Source organism: Seriola aureovittata, chromosome 16 (genome assembly GCF_021018895.1).
Source record: "Seriola aureovittata isolate HTS-2021-v1 ecotype China chromosome 16, ASM2101889v1, whole genome shotgun sequence".
In the NCBI taxonomy this organism is placed as follows: Eukaryota; Metazoa; Chordata; class Actinopteri; order Carangiformes; family Carangidae; genus Seriola; species Seriola aureovittata.
This window is the reverse complement of record NC_079379.1, coordinates 15,681,734-15,701,580: the sequence shown is the minus strand read 5'-3', so window position 1 is coordinate 15,701,580 and position 19,847 is coordinate 15,681,734. Positions and strand designations below refer to the sequence as shown.

At 40.3% G+C, this 19,847-nt stretch overlaps 1 protein-coding gene across 1 annotated transcript; it reads right to left on the bottom strand.

Moving 5' to 3' along the window:
• Positions 1-4,423: 4,423 nt before the first annotated feature.
• Positions 4,424-17,118, bottom strand: galnt12 (UDP-N-acetyl-alpha-D-galactosamine:polypeptide N-acetylgalactosaminyltransferase 12). The gene is made up of 10 exons (XM_056399799.1): positions 16,158-17,118; positions 15,711-15,880; positions 14,865-15,054; positions 14,375-14,560; positions 14,097-14,214; positions 13,450-13,626; positions 10,973-11,104; positions 10,652-10,765; positions 9,074-9,229; positions 4,424-8,000 (listed from the first exon to the last, which is right to left on the bottom strand). The coding sequence occupies exons 1-10, from the start codon at positions 16,511-16,513 to the stop codon at positions 7,863-7,865; spliced, it is 1,737 nt and encodes a 578-aa protein (XP_056255774.1). The 5' UTR covers positions 16,514-17,118; the 3' UTR covers positions 4,424-7,862.
• Positions 17,119-19,847: the final 2,729 nt, after the last annotated feature.

Sequence of the window (19,847 nt, the reverse complement as noted above, 5' to 3'; positions counted from 1 at the left end):
GTTGGTTGTCTATCTGACCAAGCACATCATTATCACATCAGTAATGAATTATGCAGAGGCAAGGATAGTCTTTTTTTTTTTTTTTTGCGAACTCCAAGTACTGCCTCTCTCTTAAAAGAACATTAGCCAGTTCTCAGACGCTTGAGCTTGACTGCTTCCTGCTATGTTTTTTTGTTTTTTTTCCTCTCACCAGTTTCTTATCCACTGCCTCTGCACCAACAGATAATATTAATACACTACAGTCATTAATTTCCTGGCAGGAAAATTATGTTTTAAAAAATGTTTTCATTCAGAATAAGCTTGGAGCATGGTAATGTTGCATCTCAAGCACACTGGAGAGTAAAATAAAAACACAGACAACAGACTTCTGAGACTGGTGTGTCGGGTTGTATTTGGTGCAAATACAAACAACACTCTCACGCATGCTCGTGTGTATATTGCACACGCGGAAGACCATCACAATTAACTTAAGCAGCTGACACTGCCTCTGCAAAGTGATGAGGCATTTAATTCACACATGACTAAACCCAGACAGCGAGGGATCTGTTCATTTGACCTGCATCACTACACCCCTTTAGTGGGAAAGCCCCTCAAGAGAAGGCAGAATTTAATTTAATCATACACTACGAAAAGCAATGTCCATGTCTTTAGCACTCGAAATCAGGAGCATGTCAAGGTGTAAGACTCATTTCACCTCCTGGGAGAGCGATGAGAAAAAAAAGCATCAGGCAGCAAGATCTCACTCAGTCTCCGATGTCTAAAAACAACACCTGCACGGAATATTCTCATGAAGCGTATGCAAATATTTCCTCTAGTGTATCTCAAGAAGTCTACAGTAGTGGGTACAACATACTGTATCAAGCCTTTTACCCAGGAAATTGAAGCTCAGTTGATCTGGCACAGTTTGTGGTCAGAACATGAATGCAGGGGGAAATCTTCGAGACTGCAACAGAAACATGGCTCCCTGTTTAATTTAGTCTACCTAATTTGTAAACTGATACTTTCCCAATTTCACTAGTCACACCCTGAAACTCTAAAACAGCTCTAGGCCACTATGTAAATCTGAATATAAAATATGTGTTGGAAAGGATTAATAATATCTCAAAACCTGAGGTACACTTGACTGAACTGAACTAAGGCCGATCGAATGTCTAAAAACACAGTGAGCGAGGAGAAATAAATCAACCACATCCCATTCTGTCCAAAGGAAATATATACAGTATATTTCCCTGGGGGGAGAGGCAGTCCATTTGGCAAGCAATCAAGTAATCTGATGAAGTGAAATGAATGGGAGCGGGGTGGAATGGTTAATCGCCTGTGGAAGCATTTTTATCTCGTAGGAACACATTAAAGAGGTATTCTGTCAATGTAGGCTACGTTGGGGGAGGCTGTGAAAAATCACAGTCTGCCGGGGTGTGAATCAATGTGACTCTGGTGTTCTCTTTAGTAGAATACATAATTTCTGCCAAATATGATTTGCTCCCTCAGAGGTTTCAATATTGCATCCGACAGGAGAAAAAAAAAAAAAAGAGTACGAAGAAAACTCACTGGAGAAACATCAATCACAGTCTGAAGAGTCAAACTTCAACGTATAGAAAAATGTGCACAGAATAAAAGACTATAGCTTAAACTGTTGCCTCCATCCACGACATTTTAACAGACAAGTGTGATATGTGCTGTGACTCCTTCTCCTCTCTCTCACCGTAGAAATGCTTCTCATGATTAACTACTTCAGCTGTGTCACCATAAATACCACATGAGATCTGCATTCTGCTGTTCAGATGTATTACAACAGCGAAGGCGGTAACAAAAAGTCTTAAATTGCCGTTCACAACCAGGCCCTTTAAAGTAAAATGTGCTATCTGTAATTGCATTTTATTTAAAAATCTAGATTAGATCATAAAAACATAATAAAAGCCCTAAAAAAACAAACGCTCAAATGTCAATCTGTGTCAAAAAACCACCTGCTGTAGTCACCAGTCTGCCACGAGGTCAGAATCATCTGTGCAGCAAGTCTGAGCAAGTGACAAGTGACTCATTATCAAGGACTAGTCCATTAATGTCATTAACAGAGATGTGGTCCACTAATTTACAGCGACACTCTGACTGTGGCAGTAATTGAAAAGGGTGAGATCTTATCCACAATCACTTTCATAATCAAAGTCAATGATTCTCATCTACTTGTTTTAATGACTCACACTTATATTTAAACTGCTCAGGGTGATGATGGGATCAGAAGATTTTTGAATGAGAAAGATGAAAAGTTGCCAAATTATCCGTTAACTCCGGTGTAGCCGAGTATGAATTTTGTATTCTGCAGAAGTCGAAGTTTCTTGTTATCCGTCAGGTTCTCAGCAAGATCATATTTTGGAAAGACACGCCTTTTACATTGTTCCTGCAGTGAGATCCTGGTGAGGTCCAACTCTACTGAAAAAAAAAAAAAACACAGGGGGTGACTCAAGGAAAATAAGCAACAAGCTATTTGCCTTTGATGCTGCATTGGCTGGTTTCACAGAAATGGATTAGATGAGCTTGATCCTACACTGAAGGAGGCTTTTAGCTGAAAAAGGTTTTAAGTCGAGGCACGTCTGGGAAACTGGTCCCCTAGTATTTGGAAAAATTCTGATTCTTCATTTGCAACAGATAATTCTTCCTAACCTCACTGTGCTCAAGTGTTTCTGTGGTATTGTTTCACACAGAGTGTTTCACATCGATGTTCTACAAATATATTTTTAGGGCCATAAAGACCTTAAATTCACATCTTCCTGTCTTAGCAACAATTATTAGATGTTGCCTTTGTTTCCACAGATGAATTTACCATTCAGAACATCTGTTGTCATGAAAGCTGTCAAGGTTAATTGTTAGAAGTTTGTTTTTGCCTCCTTGAGAAACTGATTTCCATGAAAGTGATGATCTCTGCCAAATGGAAATGGCTCACATGATCCATAAAATAAAACCACAATACTGCTCAGACATAAGTGATGAACTGTAGAATAGTTGGTTATGGTTATTTAAACAAATTTGCCTTGAGAGACTTCACGGAAGCCTTGCTGCTTTCTTCACTGCATGAGCCACCTCATCAGATGCAAGGCAGTGGCAGTGCATAAGAAATGTTATTCTATCTCTGTATCTAGGCCTCACATGTTTGCTGCACCGTCTGGAGGCCCTCCTGAAAGTGAAAGTGTGTCATCTAATGTATGCAGCCAGCAGCCACTGCTCCTGAGCTGTTCTGGGTATTGGGGATTACATAAACTAAACCATCATGGAGTGTAGAAATGGCCTCCTATCACTGTGTGTGTGCGCACTGGTCCTCCTCTGGTTCCTCTCCCTCCCTGACAACTGAAGCATCTCCAAAGACTTGCACCACAGGGAGTCTTGTTTTGCATTATCATTAAAGACACATATAGGGTGTGGGAGACTGTAGTGCTGCAAAAACTAGGTCTACGCTGTATGCAGGTTACAACAAAATACACCGTTTTCTGTGGATGCATTTGCTGAATTACAGGATATTTTATGGCACGATGTTGTACCACACACTTCACTGAGATACACCCCAAAGATTAGGATGAGGCAGTGCTGGAGACAGCAGCATCACAGCCTTCTGCAGCAGGGCTCCTCATTTTCCAAGGAAGCAGCCGAGTGGTGTCTGTGCAGCATTTGTCCGAATGTGAAGATTTCTGGCAAGTTTTCCATCAGAGCATGTCATCCTGTGCGAGAGAGAAACCAGCTTGTCTCATGCGGCGCCTTCAGTGAGGCACAAATATTCCCCGCTATTATTTCCAGCAGTGTAGTACACTTCAATTGAAAGATGCACTTGAATGTAATTTTACCTTTTCTAATTCTTTAGCATGTGCAGTTTAAATGGAAAGATGCCAAAACCAGTCTATATATATACACACACACACACACACACACACACTGTATAGGCTATGAAACAACAGCAGAGCATCATCAATGAGTAATTGAGAGAGACTGCAGGGCACAGCTTCAACACCAGGGGAAACGGAGCGACTTGGCGCAGGCGCCACATTTCTCCATCGCACTCAGCAGCTGGTGATCAAACCAATCAGATATGGTTGGAAAATCTCTCCCTTTCTTCTCTCATTACTCTCTGAGCGTCTTGATTCACATCTCCATCACAGTTAAATGTGGATGATAGCCTGTTTTACTCCTCGTGGATGCAGATGAGTCACAGCCTTATGGATAAACAATGGTGTACAGTGAGAACAAAAGAATTTTTAGTCACTTTTTTTTTTTTTTTTATAGAATCAGACACAAGTGATACACAATTTAAAGACACAAAAGTGAACATTAAAAAACAAAAGAACATAATGAACGAGAACAGGCATTAATTGTATCAAACATTACTTATGTGTTCACTTATTTCGACTCAATTGACAACAATTAAAAGAGTACGCAGACATCAGATATGGTCCATTTATTGGATCCAACAAAAAATACACATACATACAAAAATAATGTTAATTGCATCCTTCACTTTCCTAATAACAATATAAGGCCACTGGAGTTAGTAACAACACAAATACACCAGACACGGTGTTGAATTCCAGCATTATTATTTCTGTAAATTTAACACTTAAATAATTCAAATGTCTCCACTGGGAATTGTTTAGCATTATAAACAGAAGATGTGCATGCTGTTGTAAAACAGCACTGCCTGGTCCATTAGGGTTGGGTGACAGTGCAATCAGCCACTTTACTGGTTCAAGTGCTTCAACAGATCCCTGGAATATCACCACCGTTTACGACAAATGTTTGGTTGATATAAAAGCCCTATATGACCTGCCAGAGAGACATGACCCCAATGGGCGAATATCAATTTTATTGCAGCTGTGTGTAGAATATCAAATTAGCATACAATATAATGCCAGTGTATGTAGGACATGCCTGGGATAACAGATGGCCACACTGAACAATAAATTACCCTTTTTAATAAAAGGATAGAATATTTATACTGCACTCAGAGGCAGACACAAACTAAAGAAAATGGAAAAACTGTCACTTCTGAAGTGTTCAATACATAAAGCATGAAGCACTGTGTTAAAAGAGCAATTTCACCTGTTGCCGGTGAAACTGATCTCTCACGGATGATACTCACTGAAGAAACTTTTCTTTTCTTAAATCGTGGAAAGCTCAGCCCTCAAGGAGTTTGGCACGATTGCCAGGAAACATGCACAGCTTGGAAACTGTTTCAAACAACCTGTTATTAAGACTTTCTCAGCCATATGGCGCTCTGCTATCAAGACTAAAAACAAGCATTATGACCATACACAATTTGCTCTTTTAAGCCATACCAACCATCAAACAATCCTGAGAAAGATGCCCCTCCCTTTGAGAAGCTGACCACAATCTTCCTACTGGTTTTTTGGTCCATTTGATTTATTACCAAGCATTGTCTCCACAATCATGTACCACTCATAATGGTAGCAAAAGCCTTTATGGACTCCTGGGAACTTTAACCCCAGGAATTACTCCATATTCAAATATGATTTGAACTTATTTCATGCTTTCATCAGTACAGTTATCTCATGCTCCTTTACACTGCTCTGCATGCTGCAATAAAATTGTTAATATATGTACAGAGTGGTAAGTAATGCACATCTTGCTCTGTCCCTTTAGGCTTGTACTAAGTGAGCTCATACGCACAGATGTTACCATGTTCTCGAAACACCACCATTACGCATTGCATTCATTATATTTGGCAAAGGAAGGGATTCTGATTCTACTCAAGTCCCAGCTGGCAAAATCTCTTTTTCTATCTCCCATTTATCTTATTGTGAGTATACATTCTGAATCAATAGAAAAAATCTATTTTAGTCCGATGATCCTCCAACATCAATTCCTAACAGAGCTCCTCTGAGACTGATGGGCCAACAGCCTGTGAAGGTTAATGGTAAGGAAGAGGTCACAAATTGCTTCAGTCAGCCTCCTCCATTATCTGCTTCTGCTGTCAAAAACTGTACTCTTGATGATTTCCGTTCATAAATCAAACCTCAAGCACATGAGTATACAAGTGCGCATCTGAGGAGGATTTGGCTGGCGTTAGTCCAAAAGATAAGTCCGCCGCCACCGCACACGTTTGACACAGAGAGGGTGGTGATAAAGAATTGGGAAAGGACCAGAAAAATCAATCAGGAAGCCATCTGCCATCCCAGCGCTCTGGAGACACCAACAACTGTCTACCACTCCGCTGTGTTTCCCTTATTCCCTCTGCATAGCCTGAGGGACAGCCACAGAACTGACCACGACTCTGAACAGGATCTATCGTTGACGAATTCTGCCGAATGGAAACAGAGGCAGTGTGCACAAACCAGCACAACCCACCAGAGTAATATGCATTCGCTCAAGGGAATGCCTGCTCGCCAGTGCATATTCTCAGCAGAGGCCCGTATGTACTGTGAGTGAGCAGAAACTCTGTCTCAACTTTAACTACTGCTCTCTTTCTGTCTCATCGTGCAACAAAATATACATTCAGTTCATGAGCATTCTTCATGATCCTAGTAACGTGAAGGGAAATCCTAAAATAGTTATAGTTAAAGTTTTTTTTTACATCCAGCACTTTCCATGAGCTCTAAGTGGACAAGTAAGATGAGGAGGAAGACCCTTTTCTTGCGAGCTCAGTGTTTATACATTTGCACTAACCAGCATTAAATTAATAAATTTCCACTTATTTATGACTGAAGTTGAGATATATCTGCAATGACGCTATTAAAATAACACAGTAATTTAGTCTCATCTACAAAATACATCACTTTAAATAAACATAATTGACACCACATGAATTCAATCCATAAAATATGGCTATGATTTAGTATTTTGAAGCTGCAGAAGCAAGTACATTATGTTGAATGTTTTTTTTCTTCCTTTATTAAAATGACTACAAAAACTAGCAAAACGACCCATGTCATTTTACCCTGCATTTCAAAATTACCTCAGTAAAAGCTGAACAGTTTAAGACTGGAGTTTCTCCTGTTATCAGTAGTTAGGTGATTAAGTTCAAGATTTCCTAGGTACTTGCATAATGCCTGTGATTTAAGGCTTTTCTCTAAGCCACCTGTATGTAAGAGTAGCGAGCACTCAAAATGTCTTGAAAAGGTTCTTAACAAAATACCTGAAGATATGTCCCACTTTCTCTTGACAAATAGAAAGCACAGTGAAAGAGAGGAAAGTGCAGAGAGGTGCGTTGGCCCCCTCTACAGGAGAAGATGCAAATATCCTAAAATGTCTCATCATGTGGTTCTGAAAATCGCTGTTATGCCAACCAGCAGCTCATAAGAGGCTACGGGTATGATGACAGAGGTATTTAAGCAGTTGTTTTCTTTCAGATGGATGCACACAAGTTTCAGTGTTTGTCCATGTGCACATAAAACTAAACTGATCTCGCTAAGATTTCAGCAGCGGTGGAGTGGGTAAATGAAAAAGAAGAAAAATGTCAGCATATACAGTTCTGCAGGTTTTCACTAATTCTCAAGCATGTCCTTGCTTAGAAAAACTTTTCATATTCCAGTGGGCTCCTGTCTGCCAGAAACAGCATCCAAATAAAAAAAATATCCCCATGTATATATATATATATATATATATATATATATATATATTTATAAAGTACTTCAGAAAGTAAGTACTTATCAGTATAATTTCCTCTTGATCCATTAAATCCAGCTGGAAGAAATGTGCAAAGGTTGAAGTTTGGAAGGGAGCATAGAGGCTTCCTCCTTTGGGCTCCTTTCAGGGCAAGGCACACATATCAAAAAACATTTAACAAGTCAATCCACCGATATCCCTCCTCAGGATATTAGCCTGAATGAAAAACAGATTCGTAAATATATTCAAGGTTGATGCCATTACATTCTCTCCTCAAAGAACCACTTCTGGTGGAGGCTGTCAGAGCAGGGCTGGAGTGAGGGGGCTGGTGTCCCGTTGTCTGTCTTGTCTACTGCCTCAACACATTTCTGGCTCGCCACATGATACAGACTCCCATCCTGAAAAGAACCAGTTTGGAGGATATGTACTGTTACAATACTAGAACACAATAGTTACATGCAGGTTAATCACTCAAATGGCCAAAAAGTTGTTATGAAAAGCAGCTATTACAATACAGTATGAGTATAGCTGCTGCTCTGTACAGCAGATATTATCATTTTTACATTATGACTTATGATCGACACTATTTTAAGAACATCAGTGCTTACCATTGGAGCTGAGAGATTCTGCACTGATTGATCTGCCCATTTAGTTACCGTACATTAGCATGTTTGTTTGCTTCACTTTCTCTTCTCCCTCCCTTTATTCTTAAATGTGCCACTCTTCTGCCTCTGGCCTCCCTGATACATCCATTCACTCTTTCTTGGCTCCATTTACATTTAGATAGCATGGTTTAGCTACTGACACTGGGTTGGGCGTATCTGCACTGAAACACATGCTTAACAACTTCCAGCATTGTGTAGCGGTGTTTATTATCAGCCACACTGGCGCTCAACACCTGTGGAGCAGCTCAGCAATGTGACTGACATGACTTTGACTGTGGAATGAATTAGATTTTGATCCTTGCTGGGACCTCAGGATTCAGTTCAGTTCAGTCCAATAATTACACATAAAACTTTTAAACATAAAAGATTTGAATTATTAATTTCGCAAGAAATAATTCCGCTGATTTTTCCCAAAACATAAAAGAAAAGAAGAGAAAAAATCAACACAGTGTTAATATTCCTGTCTAGACTGGGTCAAAAGAAACAGAAAAACCGAGCAAACTGGGCAGTGAGTGTTGGAAAATTTGGTTCTCACCATATTTTGAAGTATGAGTGCTGGTTCAAGAAGGAAAGTAATAAATCATTTGGAAAGATTAACAAAAAGTCTGAAATTCAAAAGGAAAGTGTTTTAAGGACCCCAAATCAGATATCATGTTACACTTGTCTTTGGCTACAAGACAGCGACTCAAAAACTCATTCCATCCTTCACATTCACTGCCACCATGCACTTCCCGTCTTACCACTCTTTGTTTAAATTTGGATTTAAATACAGACACAGACATGATAAACAGAAATATACTTGTTACCTCTCGGAAGACAAATTTCTGATCTTTAGGCACAGGTTGTCCTCGTTTTCTGCACAGCTGGAGTGTCAGGTAGGTGCTGATGTTGTCACCCACAATGCATCCTGCAGGTTCCCTCGTGTTATAGCAGATCTCACCGTCCGTGGAGTATTCAAAGAACTGCGGGATGAGATGACACAGCTGGGTTTCATTCTAAACCTTTTCATGGAAATTGTGTTATGTCAAATACAAGCTAAATGGAAACACTATTCTTTTTTTTTTTTTTTTTTTAAATCCAAGTTTTAAATCTGACTTGAAATAGAAATTAAAATAATTTAAGTGGAAGCACGCTCTTCCCCCCTTCACACAATAGTTGGCTCAAGGAAATCCTAAATCCCATTAGATTTCACTTAGACTCCTGTAAAATCCTTTGACAAAAAAAGAAAGACAATGTTTTATGCATGTGACACAAGTGTCAATTTTTCACTTGAACTCAACTGATGGAAACACAACTTGCATTAAATTTTTGTAATATTTAAGTCATAAGAGGATCTGTACATGCATATGTATGTGTGCACGTACATTTTATGTGTGACTCAGGGGTAAAAGATATGCAGCAAATGGATACGGTGTACCGAGGGATGGTTGGTGTGTGCACACACACACACAGAAACACACATACACACACAAACTGCTGTTATGTGCACAGCCTATGACTGAAAGTGTGGAGTAAGTGTGATTCTGTAACATGCATAACACTCTCATAAAAGCAAACAGCACAAGCACTGCAGAGGCCACCTCCTAGAGAGACGACATCAATGTGTGTCCACAGAGGGCTGCTGGAATAACAATGGTAAATTTCACAGTGTTTCCTGACCTACTGCCAACCACAGGGGATACAGGCGTTGGGAAATATATTCTCCTTTGTATCAACAAAGCCAACATATCATTTTTCAATCTGGGACAGGCGCATCCAGTCCACTATTCCCAGATTTGTAAAAGTACGGCTACTCTACTTGCTGTCTACTATGAAATAAGAGGATTGTGTCTCTACTTTGAGGGACTCTGAGCAGCTATTTCTGACTATAATTACTGCTGCCTCAGGTAAACAGAAAATAGGGATTCATGGAGGATGGGAAAGGCAGGAGTCAGGAGATGATAAATAAAAATGTGAGAAAGGAAAAGTAAGGGTGTAAGTTTGGAAGGAAGATAAGGAGGAGGAACAGAAGGGAAATAAAAGAGGGAGATGAATCAGAATGAGGCTAGTCACTAGGCTGGGTGACTACAGGGACATCTGAACCTTTCAAATTCTTGTAAACAAATAAGTGTATCACTGAAGGTATTGACACAGAAAAGACTTTAGTTGAATTTAACTCAAACTTAATCAAAACTCAGTGCAGCTTGTAAAAAGGACTTTAAAACCTAGAAAAGAGTCGAAAAAATCTACAAAAAAACATAAAACATAAGATTCTCTAATTCAAGTACAACCGAGATCAATCAGACTATTTATATTTCACAGTGTTAAAATTAAGACATTTTAGTGAATTTCACCAGACAACACATCAAGAAACATTGTATGGCATGTAGCCTGACGTCCAGTACCTGGTTCTGACCCATGCCGTGACACTGGTAGAGGATGACCCTTTGACCCACCACCGTGTGTTCATCTGCAGGATTGTAGTCAAAGCAGTAGTTGTTCTTGCCCCGGTTTTTAAACTATAATGAGCAAAAAGCATTTATATCAATATAGTTTTTTCGAGTATTTATAAAATATAGCTTACAGGAGCTCATACAGAGGTATGATGGGATGATAAGGCTCTGGTCTGAACTGTACAGCTGGATTAAATACAATCAGATTAGTAATAATTGGTAAATTCATATTCAAATTTAAAGCTACAATCAGTAACTCAGGTGTGTCCTCACCATTCCAAACATGCCTGGCCGATCCTCTGGGACGTGAATATCAAGGTAAACATTATCCAAATACCACTTGAAGTTCTTACAGCCCAGCTTCTCTCTAAGCCTCTTCCGCTCTGTCACGTCTCCAAAGGCCTCCTAGAAACAAAGACCACAAATGATAGATCCACCTCATTATTTCAGTACCTTTTTACCTTAATGCCCTGAGATTCATAACAATATCAGGAAGAACAGATTGGCTGTAATATGGATATTACAAGATGTTAAGTATCAATGGCATCTCATAATCAAAGAAAGACCTTTATGTGTGTACAGTGAGACACCTGCAGTGTCGGAGGACGTGTTCATAGCATAGCTCTGTGCTGAAATGGTGTACAACAGCACCATCTATAGTTGTTTCATAACTCTACATAATTACAAGACATTACAAATAATGAGACGCCCTCAAAACAAACAGAGATCCTAACACTAAACCATTCCTAAGTCCTAGTCAAACCTGATCAACCTGTATATTTTACAAGTGTATATGTGCATGTTAGTATACGCATATAGTACATGTGTGTTTATGTAGATACCTTTATACACACATGGTTACACACACATAAACACACACACACATCACAGTGATCATGACTAGTGAACTGTAGTGCGGGGAAGAGGACAGTCTCCACTTTGATCTGCCCATGCACATAAGCTCACCACACCTTCTGCAGTACTGCAGGATGATGATGGATGATGGTGGTTTGCCCGAACACAGCTGTAATTGGCCCTTCATCAATTTATTGGGTCAAGAGAGGGATTCCCAAAGGAGACAATCTGTTGTCAATAGGACGAAAATGCTATGGAGAGGCAAAATTAAGGACCAGTACAGGTGCTACTTAAATGTAATGTAAGGGTGACGAGCAGCCCAATGACAATCCAATATATGGACCAGGGAGGGATCACTGAAAAACAAAACTAAAGGATCAAATAGAGGCCAATGTAATGTACACAAGGGGCCAGGGAGGTGCCAATTAAATGAGAGTAAAAAGGCAGTGGGAAAACAACAGAAGCATGCTTACAGTTTTTTCCCAGATTTATTCTTTTGTCTTAATGATCCCTGAAATGTATACACCGTTACATTTTGAATCTAGTTTATTTAGATTTCACACTTTATTACTTATTAACCAAGAGTTGTAAACATAACTCACATGAACTGACACGTAGTTCATCAACTTCAGTTTCAGTGACCCATCATCCTGCAACCCCAATACACTGTTTTCTACTCTGGGGAGGGACTGACAATGTAATGGCCTACCAGACTGAAAGGAGATAATACAATTAGCTATAAATATATGTATTAGACTGACTCAAGTTATCTAGATTGTGGGCTTGGAACCAATTTAGGGCTAAAGGTGGAGGCGTCTAGTAATACTGAACCTCAGGTACTAATTTACATAAATAAACATCTCACTGCCTGAGTTTTTCTCCAGCAAAGGAAGCCAAGTGATCCAAAAGAAAAATGGAGAGCTTTGTGTGGGTAGCTTCTACTTTGACAATATCCTACAAGCTCCAAGAGATTGAGTAGGAATATGCAAAGAATAGCTTGATAGACTTATTGTTCAGATTTACAACAGAGATTAATAATCTCCTCATAAAGTCAAACAAAACCTGCACTTTGGTATCTGAAAATTCATTAACTGCTGGAAATGGAAAAAAAACAAAAATCACAGAAAATGAAAAGTTAAAAAATAAGAGAGCTTGAAAATAATATGAATTAAATCCCAATTATTATAAAATATTGTAAAATTGTTGAGAGCCTTGTGTGTATGTACATGTGTCTGTTTAAGTCAGGCAGTCCCTATTTGGAGGCTTTGGTGTATTGGGTTTATCATACCACAGGTTGGAAAGGCTACCTCCTCTAAGAGAGATGAGCGCCACCTGATCTGTGTTTAGAAAGCTTCTCCTTTTAACTACACTGTTGCACACTAACCCACCTCCTCCTACGCATGCACGCATACAAAGGCAGGGCACCCCGTGGGTTAGCACTGCTCTCATCCTGTCAAGGACAGGTTGGTGACACCCGTTGGTACATTGTGGCATGGAAAGGTGGTAATCACACACCGGAACGCCCTGACACCCCTGTCACCTTGGGTGTCCACCGCTCATGTATCCCAAGTGTCACTTAATCAGGGGAGCTGTTTCACCACAGCAGGAGTGCAGTGTGTGAGTGTGTGTGTCTAGTTTGAGAGAGAAAGGAGTGCATGTAATTTTAAGCACGTGTGTGTGGGACTGAGAGTGTGTCGCTGGTGAAATCAAATCATTAATCAATCAGACAGTTCTGTGATGAGTGCAGCGACGAAAATACACCGCCATCACAATGCTCCAAGAAGAAAACAAGTCATTCAGTCATTAAATATGCCAGAATGCTCAAAGAATAGTTTTGTGTTTGACACCACTAGCACACAAGCACACGCAAAAGAACACCATCTGTACTGACTCACCAGTCGTGCGTGGGGGTTTCGATGGTAGTAAATCTCTTTGTATTCATCCATCCAGACCTCAGCAGCTCTCACACTGTTTGCCAGAGCTTTGCTCCGTGAGTAAGGGGCCTTTTTAGGGAACACATGGCCCACATGGGAGCATGGGTGGATCTCCAGGCTGCCCCCACACTGCCAAATCTAAGAGACATCAACAACATCACCACGAGGATTTGGTTAGTTTCTCAGCCATGATTCAATCATTTAATCAGGCAACACAAAGCACGGCCCTGTTGCTGAAGAGCTTGGGAAAAAAAAGAAGCTGTTTTGGTTCCTTCCCTTTGGGATATTGCGGTTATTGGAGAAAAAGGGATGTTCAAATTCTTCATTGCAATTAAAGTTTGAGGCTTTATGGCCTGTTTTCACTGGTTGTTTAGTTATAATTCTTTCAGGATGGTTTTGACAGTCTCACATAGTGCAGGTCTTGGTAAATGTAAACCAGACATGGCTGCCTTTTTAGTGCCTTGTGTTTTGTATTGTGGCTTGGTGCTAAAATCTATGCATGGAGAGAGTGAGGATTATGCCTTTTTTCCATAAAGTTAGGAGTTAGCACATGTGGAACACATGTGTATGTACATCAAAAAACACATAAAGATAAAATAATTTCTTACTCTGAAGGAGAACTCCAGGTTCTCTCCTCCCCACACCTCCATCCCTGTGTCATATGTTCCCAGGTAATGAAAGTAGTTCTTGTTTACAGCAAACAGACCACCTGCCATGGTAGGAGACCTGGGGAGAAAAAACCGTGATCATTTACTTTCATCTTATAACTCATCTGGATATGATAAGTGATATATCAGTGAGAGGTTTAGTACCAGCTGACAGTGCTGCTATGAGTCTTGACCTCTTCTGTAAAGTTATCCATAAAAAATGTTCACGCTTGACACACCTGATGACATCAGTGGGTGAGCGACGGCGTTTCTGCTCATGCTCTGGGACACTGTGCCAGGTGAAGACCAACCGCCAATCAAACCCCCCAATCTGAGGTTCACCAGGGTTGCCTAAATACTGGAAGGTGTTCCAGTCAATCACATCAATGACAGGACACACCACAGCTGATGGCTCCTCTTTGATCCTTGTGGAGAGAGGAGAGAAAAGTCGCTGACAGGGGGAAGTGGTGCTACAAAGCAAGCAATTTGTTCATCTCAAATGTCTGTGTCAACTTTTTGTGTTGCACTTGCTCTAAAGAGAAGTTACTGAGTATACCGACTGAGTCAGCTACATAAAAGCACTCCTGTAGTTTGCTGGTAGAGATTTAGAGCTTCATTCAGTGACATTTCAATTGAGCAAAAAGACAAGTGTGTCTAACCACAAGGACACGATTTGACAGAATACTCAAGAGAAAGTGTCCTTTCTTTTCCTGCTGCGGGTTTCCTCACCTTTGGAGCAGGGGCTCTAACCAGCCCTCGTGACACTCACAGTGACAGTCCAGGAAGGTCAGTACATCTCCCGTGGTAATGGATGCCCCTAGCAACCGGGCCCGCACCAATCCCTCCCTCTTGGTGGCCCGGATCAGACGCACCTTCCTCAATCCTGAGATGTACTTTTCCAATGGCTCCTTCAGATGAGCTTCAGGGAATTAAACAATAAGACAACATGTTACTTTCTATTTGTGTGCATGACAGCAATATTTGTACTGAGCGCAGTTACGTTAATTACTTTAAATGAATGCATGGAACAAGTACAACAAGAACAACAAGCACAACAGAACAATTTAAACCTGCTACCAGCTTGTTCACCACCAAAGTGGCAGGAATAGCTGGATTTACGAGGTCATGAGTCAAAATATTTTGGAACCACTCCTTGAAGTGTCTCAGCCACTGGCATGTGCAATGAATGACTACAAACTAGAACACAATGTCATCAAGCTATTTGTGCATATTTCTATTGAAGATTAAAAAAAAATTGCCCTGTTATGTGACATACATATCTGTGAGAATACTTCAGTTTACAGGATAAGATTTCCCTTTATCCACATCTTAGTTTCACTCCTAGCCACTACCTTCCTGTATCTGTTTGGCTTTCCTAATTGCTAACATGTCAGTCTGGCCTTCTCCCCTCTACCTGTCTGACAAACCAGTGCCTGCCACTTGTCTGTGTGTCTCTTTGTGTGTCGCTCTGACAACCTCTCTGTCCTTTGTGACTGTCAGTCTGCCAGCCTGCCTGTCCACAGCCCTCTCCTCCTGTCCATCAGACTGTCTGTCTCAGTCTCCCTGTGCCTGTACCTCTATCACTGTAGTCGTCCACCAGCACCACCTCTTTCAGCAGAATGTCAGGGGACGTTTCCAGCACGCTATGGACTGTCCTCAGGAGGGTGGACCAGGCCTCGTTGTAGAAGGCAATCACCACAGAGGTTGTTGGCAAGGACCGGTAATCATATTTCAGCTCTCTGCAACTGCAAAGGAGAATTTAGTTGTTAAGAAGCAGAATAAGGGGGAGGAGGGGAGGCTGCGTGACAGGGTTAACACTGCATACTGAAGCAGGAAGCTTAAATCTGGTTTGCTTAAGTAAATACTCCGCGATTACCAAATGAAATGAACAGAACAGCAAATATAGGAAGGAGCAGTTATTACTCCACCTCAACAGCAAATAACATACTATCACTCCAAGCGCTGCAATGTCCTATGTGGCAGTTACTGAGTTGAGTTTTAACTTTGCAACTAGTAACTTACAGTGGGTTCCATCTCTCTGGCAGCCTGCGATGTAGAGACACTTTATCACTGACATATGTGTTAATCTGATTCTTTTTGAGACTTTCCTCTTCTTTCCTTTTCTCCTCTCCGTTCAGATTCAGTTTGACAGCTCTCCCCATTTCGCCCAGGGCATCTAAAGACATGGGGGGCTTCTCGTAGACGGGCTTCTTGAGCTGTTCATTTTCCACCTCTCCTCCCTCCACAGAGGCCCCTAGTCGATTTGTCGCGCTCACGTCCCCGGAGTTGTGTCTGAAAAATATCAGATACCCAACTAAAGTGGCACCACAGAGGAAAAAAAGTAGCTTGGGTCGATTCCTTCTTCCGCAGGCTGCCATCGTGTCGCTTCCTTCCTCAGTGCAGAGCTGTGTGAAGGTTTCATGCCCTGAGGAGCTGCACTCCGCTTACACCTACTGCTGAAGTGACCCTTGTAGTTTCAACAGGCTTGTCACGTTTCCGTTTGACGACTTCAAGTTTATTCCGCATACTTTCAGCCACCATCAATGTGAGTCTACGTGAGTTTTCATTTCATCGGAGAAATGTCCAAATACCAACTCTGAGCCGGAACCTTAACGTCTTTATCTCGACTGACGTTGGAGTGGTACACTCCTCCCCTCCTCCTCCTCGACTCTTTGCAACGGTGATTAACGGATTCGGATTAATTATCTCCTTGGATTAGCTAGCTGCTTAACCTGTAGCTCCCCAGTGGAGACAAAACAAATCCAGGTCACGATTTCCTTTAGTTTTCAGCGAGAAAATGACGAGCTAAATGCACTGTAATTAAATGAAAGCATGCCAGTAGTTCTCAAGATAAAGAAGCGACAAACTGTGTCCGTGCGATATCTCTGTTGAATATGTAGTGTTACCCGCTGTGGTTGATAAACAGGCTAAACTTTGCCTCCCGTCTACTTTAACTTGCTTTGAAGTTCAAACAAAACTGCCAAGCTGGCCGAACAGGCAAACATATTTCCGGTATACGAATTCCAAAGTAAACATCTGCATCGTGCATGAATTTGAATGTACAGTAAATGAATAGCACTAGCACAGTCTATGATTGTTTGGTGTCCATTATGAGTGTTCAAGAGCATGTAGGCTACGTAGCCATGGCTAAACTTTGCGTCCCGGCTATTATCTGCTATATACTATTCAAATATAAAATATTTTTCTTAAACTTAAATACATTGTCACTTTTGTATATATATTTTTAATTCCTGTCAATTTGTCATGTTTGATTCAAGAAGACATTTGCTGTCATAATAGACTGAATCATGAATACATTGTTGTCAACAAGCTTATGTTTAATAATATGTTTGATTGGAAATAATTACTGCAGATTTTATCTTGGTTCTCCTGTTCGTCTGGTTTTATTAATTTTACAAGAACTGCAAAATTCTTACATGTTTGATGTGCTGTAAAACCACCACATGTAAAACTTGAGCTCAAGTTTACGCTTTCATTTTGAAGGCAAAATAGTTCAACCGGAAGTGCCCAGTGTCCCTTTTTTAACTTGATGGAGTTGAAGTTCAACATCAGTGTAGCCTCAGGTAAATCTTTTAGAGCAATTATAGTGTGAGAGACTTCATCAGGTATAAACACAGTATTTACTGTAAGATTTTCCACATATTAAACTTTATTTACTGTTTACTTACGAGTTCGTAACATGGTAGATAGGGGGGCATAAATATATTTCTGGGGATTTTTGTCCAGGATAATATACATTACTCGGTGATAAAACCAATATATTTATTTATTCATAACATATTAGAAAATAACCTTTAGCTGTATTTACTCAATATACTGTATATTCCCAGAAAAACACATTAAACAGTTAGTGAAATCATTTACCTCGGTGGTCTTATTTCATATGAAGCCAGTTGTCACTCACATGAAATTGATATGAAAACCCTTGACACGAATGATGAAATTTGACACAAAATGTATGTTTGAGCAAATTAAAATGCTAAATAATTAAGGCGATCATTCAAGGCGAGAAGGTAATTTGAGTGGCATACTGTTTGATCGAGTACCCATATTGTGAAAACCACAAAGAGACACGGGAAGGCAACAAGTCATCCGGAGTGTTGTAATATACCACGGTAGACTGGGCTTGTCGTGTCTGTCAGAGACACAATATTAATGTTAATGCATGAGGGCGTTTTCATTTAGGACCGGATGATAGATAGCATTTTCCATGCAACAGATATTTGGTGCAAATGTATTAACAGGAAGATAAAACAATACCCCTTTGGAATATGTTATTATCTTCTCTGTTGTCACTCCACTACAGGCAGATATACGGTTTATGTGGCAAATAATAATAATAATATTAATAATAAGACAGATAAGTTTAGACAGCACAGACACATCACAGTTTTCTTTATTTTCCAAATCTGACTTTTATTATTACTTGTATTTCATGTCTCTAATAAAATTACTTTAATGGAAACATTTAATGGGTGGAAACACTTCAACATTTATTGATGACTCTGCTTGATTGTGTGCTTCCTTCAAACAAGACGAAAAGACACTCAAAAGACTGTGAGATTCACATTGGAAAAGTGGTTTGAACGCCACAAATTCAGCCCCTCTGGACCCCAAACAGCACATCCTAAAGGGCACCATGGCTGAAAGTTGCCAAAGGACTAATGCACCTTGACATGGCATTCAAAAGGGAATGACAAAAGCCCAGCACCAAGCAGGCACCAAGCACCCACAGGTTTTAAGGAATGTGGATGACCCCGTGTACAACTGGATCAGTCAGTCTTCCGTCATGTCTTGTATTTAGGCTGATCAATGAGACCTACTGTATATTTGAAAGCCCTAAAGCAAGCACTCTTAAAAACATGAAACCAGCAATGTTACAGATTTCATGTGTGAAATGGGTTAGGACTGCAGCAGCTGCATCAACAGATCAAAAAAAAAGGGTACATACAGACTATAGACAGATCCAGACAAGGCTGTTCAGTGCTTCTGCAGCCAAATTGATGCTGACAATTAATTCCTCCTCTTTTGTTTTGATGTGCTCCTTAATTGAGCTAAGCTTTCTGCGGGGGGGGGGGGGGGGGGCAATCTGGCCTTATTTATATTCTCTATTGTACCTTCCTCTCTTGATCCATTATTAAAAGACCAGTGTTTGCACCCCTCGTGCTCTATCAGAGGATGTTAACAGCTTCCCTGAAAAGATTCCCACAATTTACAGTGTAGTTCAGCTACATTAACATGTCAGAGAATTATCCCTCGGACATCTAGACTAGACTATAACTAAGTGTGAGAATAAACTAGATTGAAAATATTAATATGAAGTATTAGATTTAAAAATGTCTTCAAGATCATTCACACCTATTTCAGGTTTAGTGATGTTATCACTGTATATAGCCACTTAAAACTTAAATTCAAAACACAAACAAACTCAGTGGCTATAATAGTAAATAAACCATTTATCATCTGATGAACATCATGAGTCCTACCAAGTTATTAATCACTCGCTGAGCCCATAGATGCACAGAAATCAATGTGGACAAAAAATACAGACAGGCCACATTATTTAAGATAACTTCATCCTGTTTGGTCTCACTGGTTCCACAAGATTATTACCCTGAACAAGCTAAAGAAAAATCTTCTCGACCCTGCCTGTGTCCAGTTTTTGTGGACTGACTGGTCATTATTAGTCAG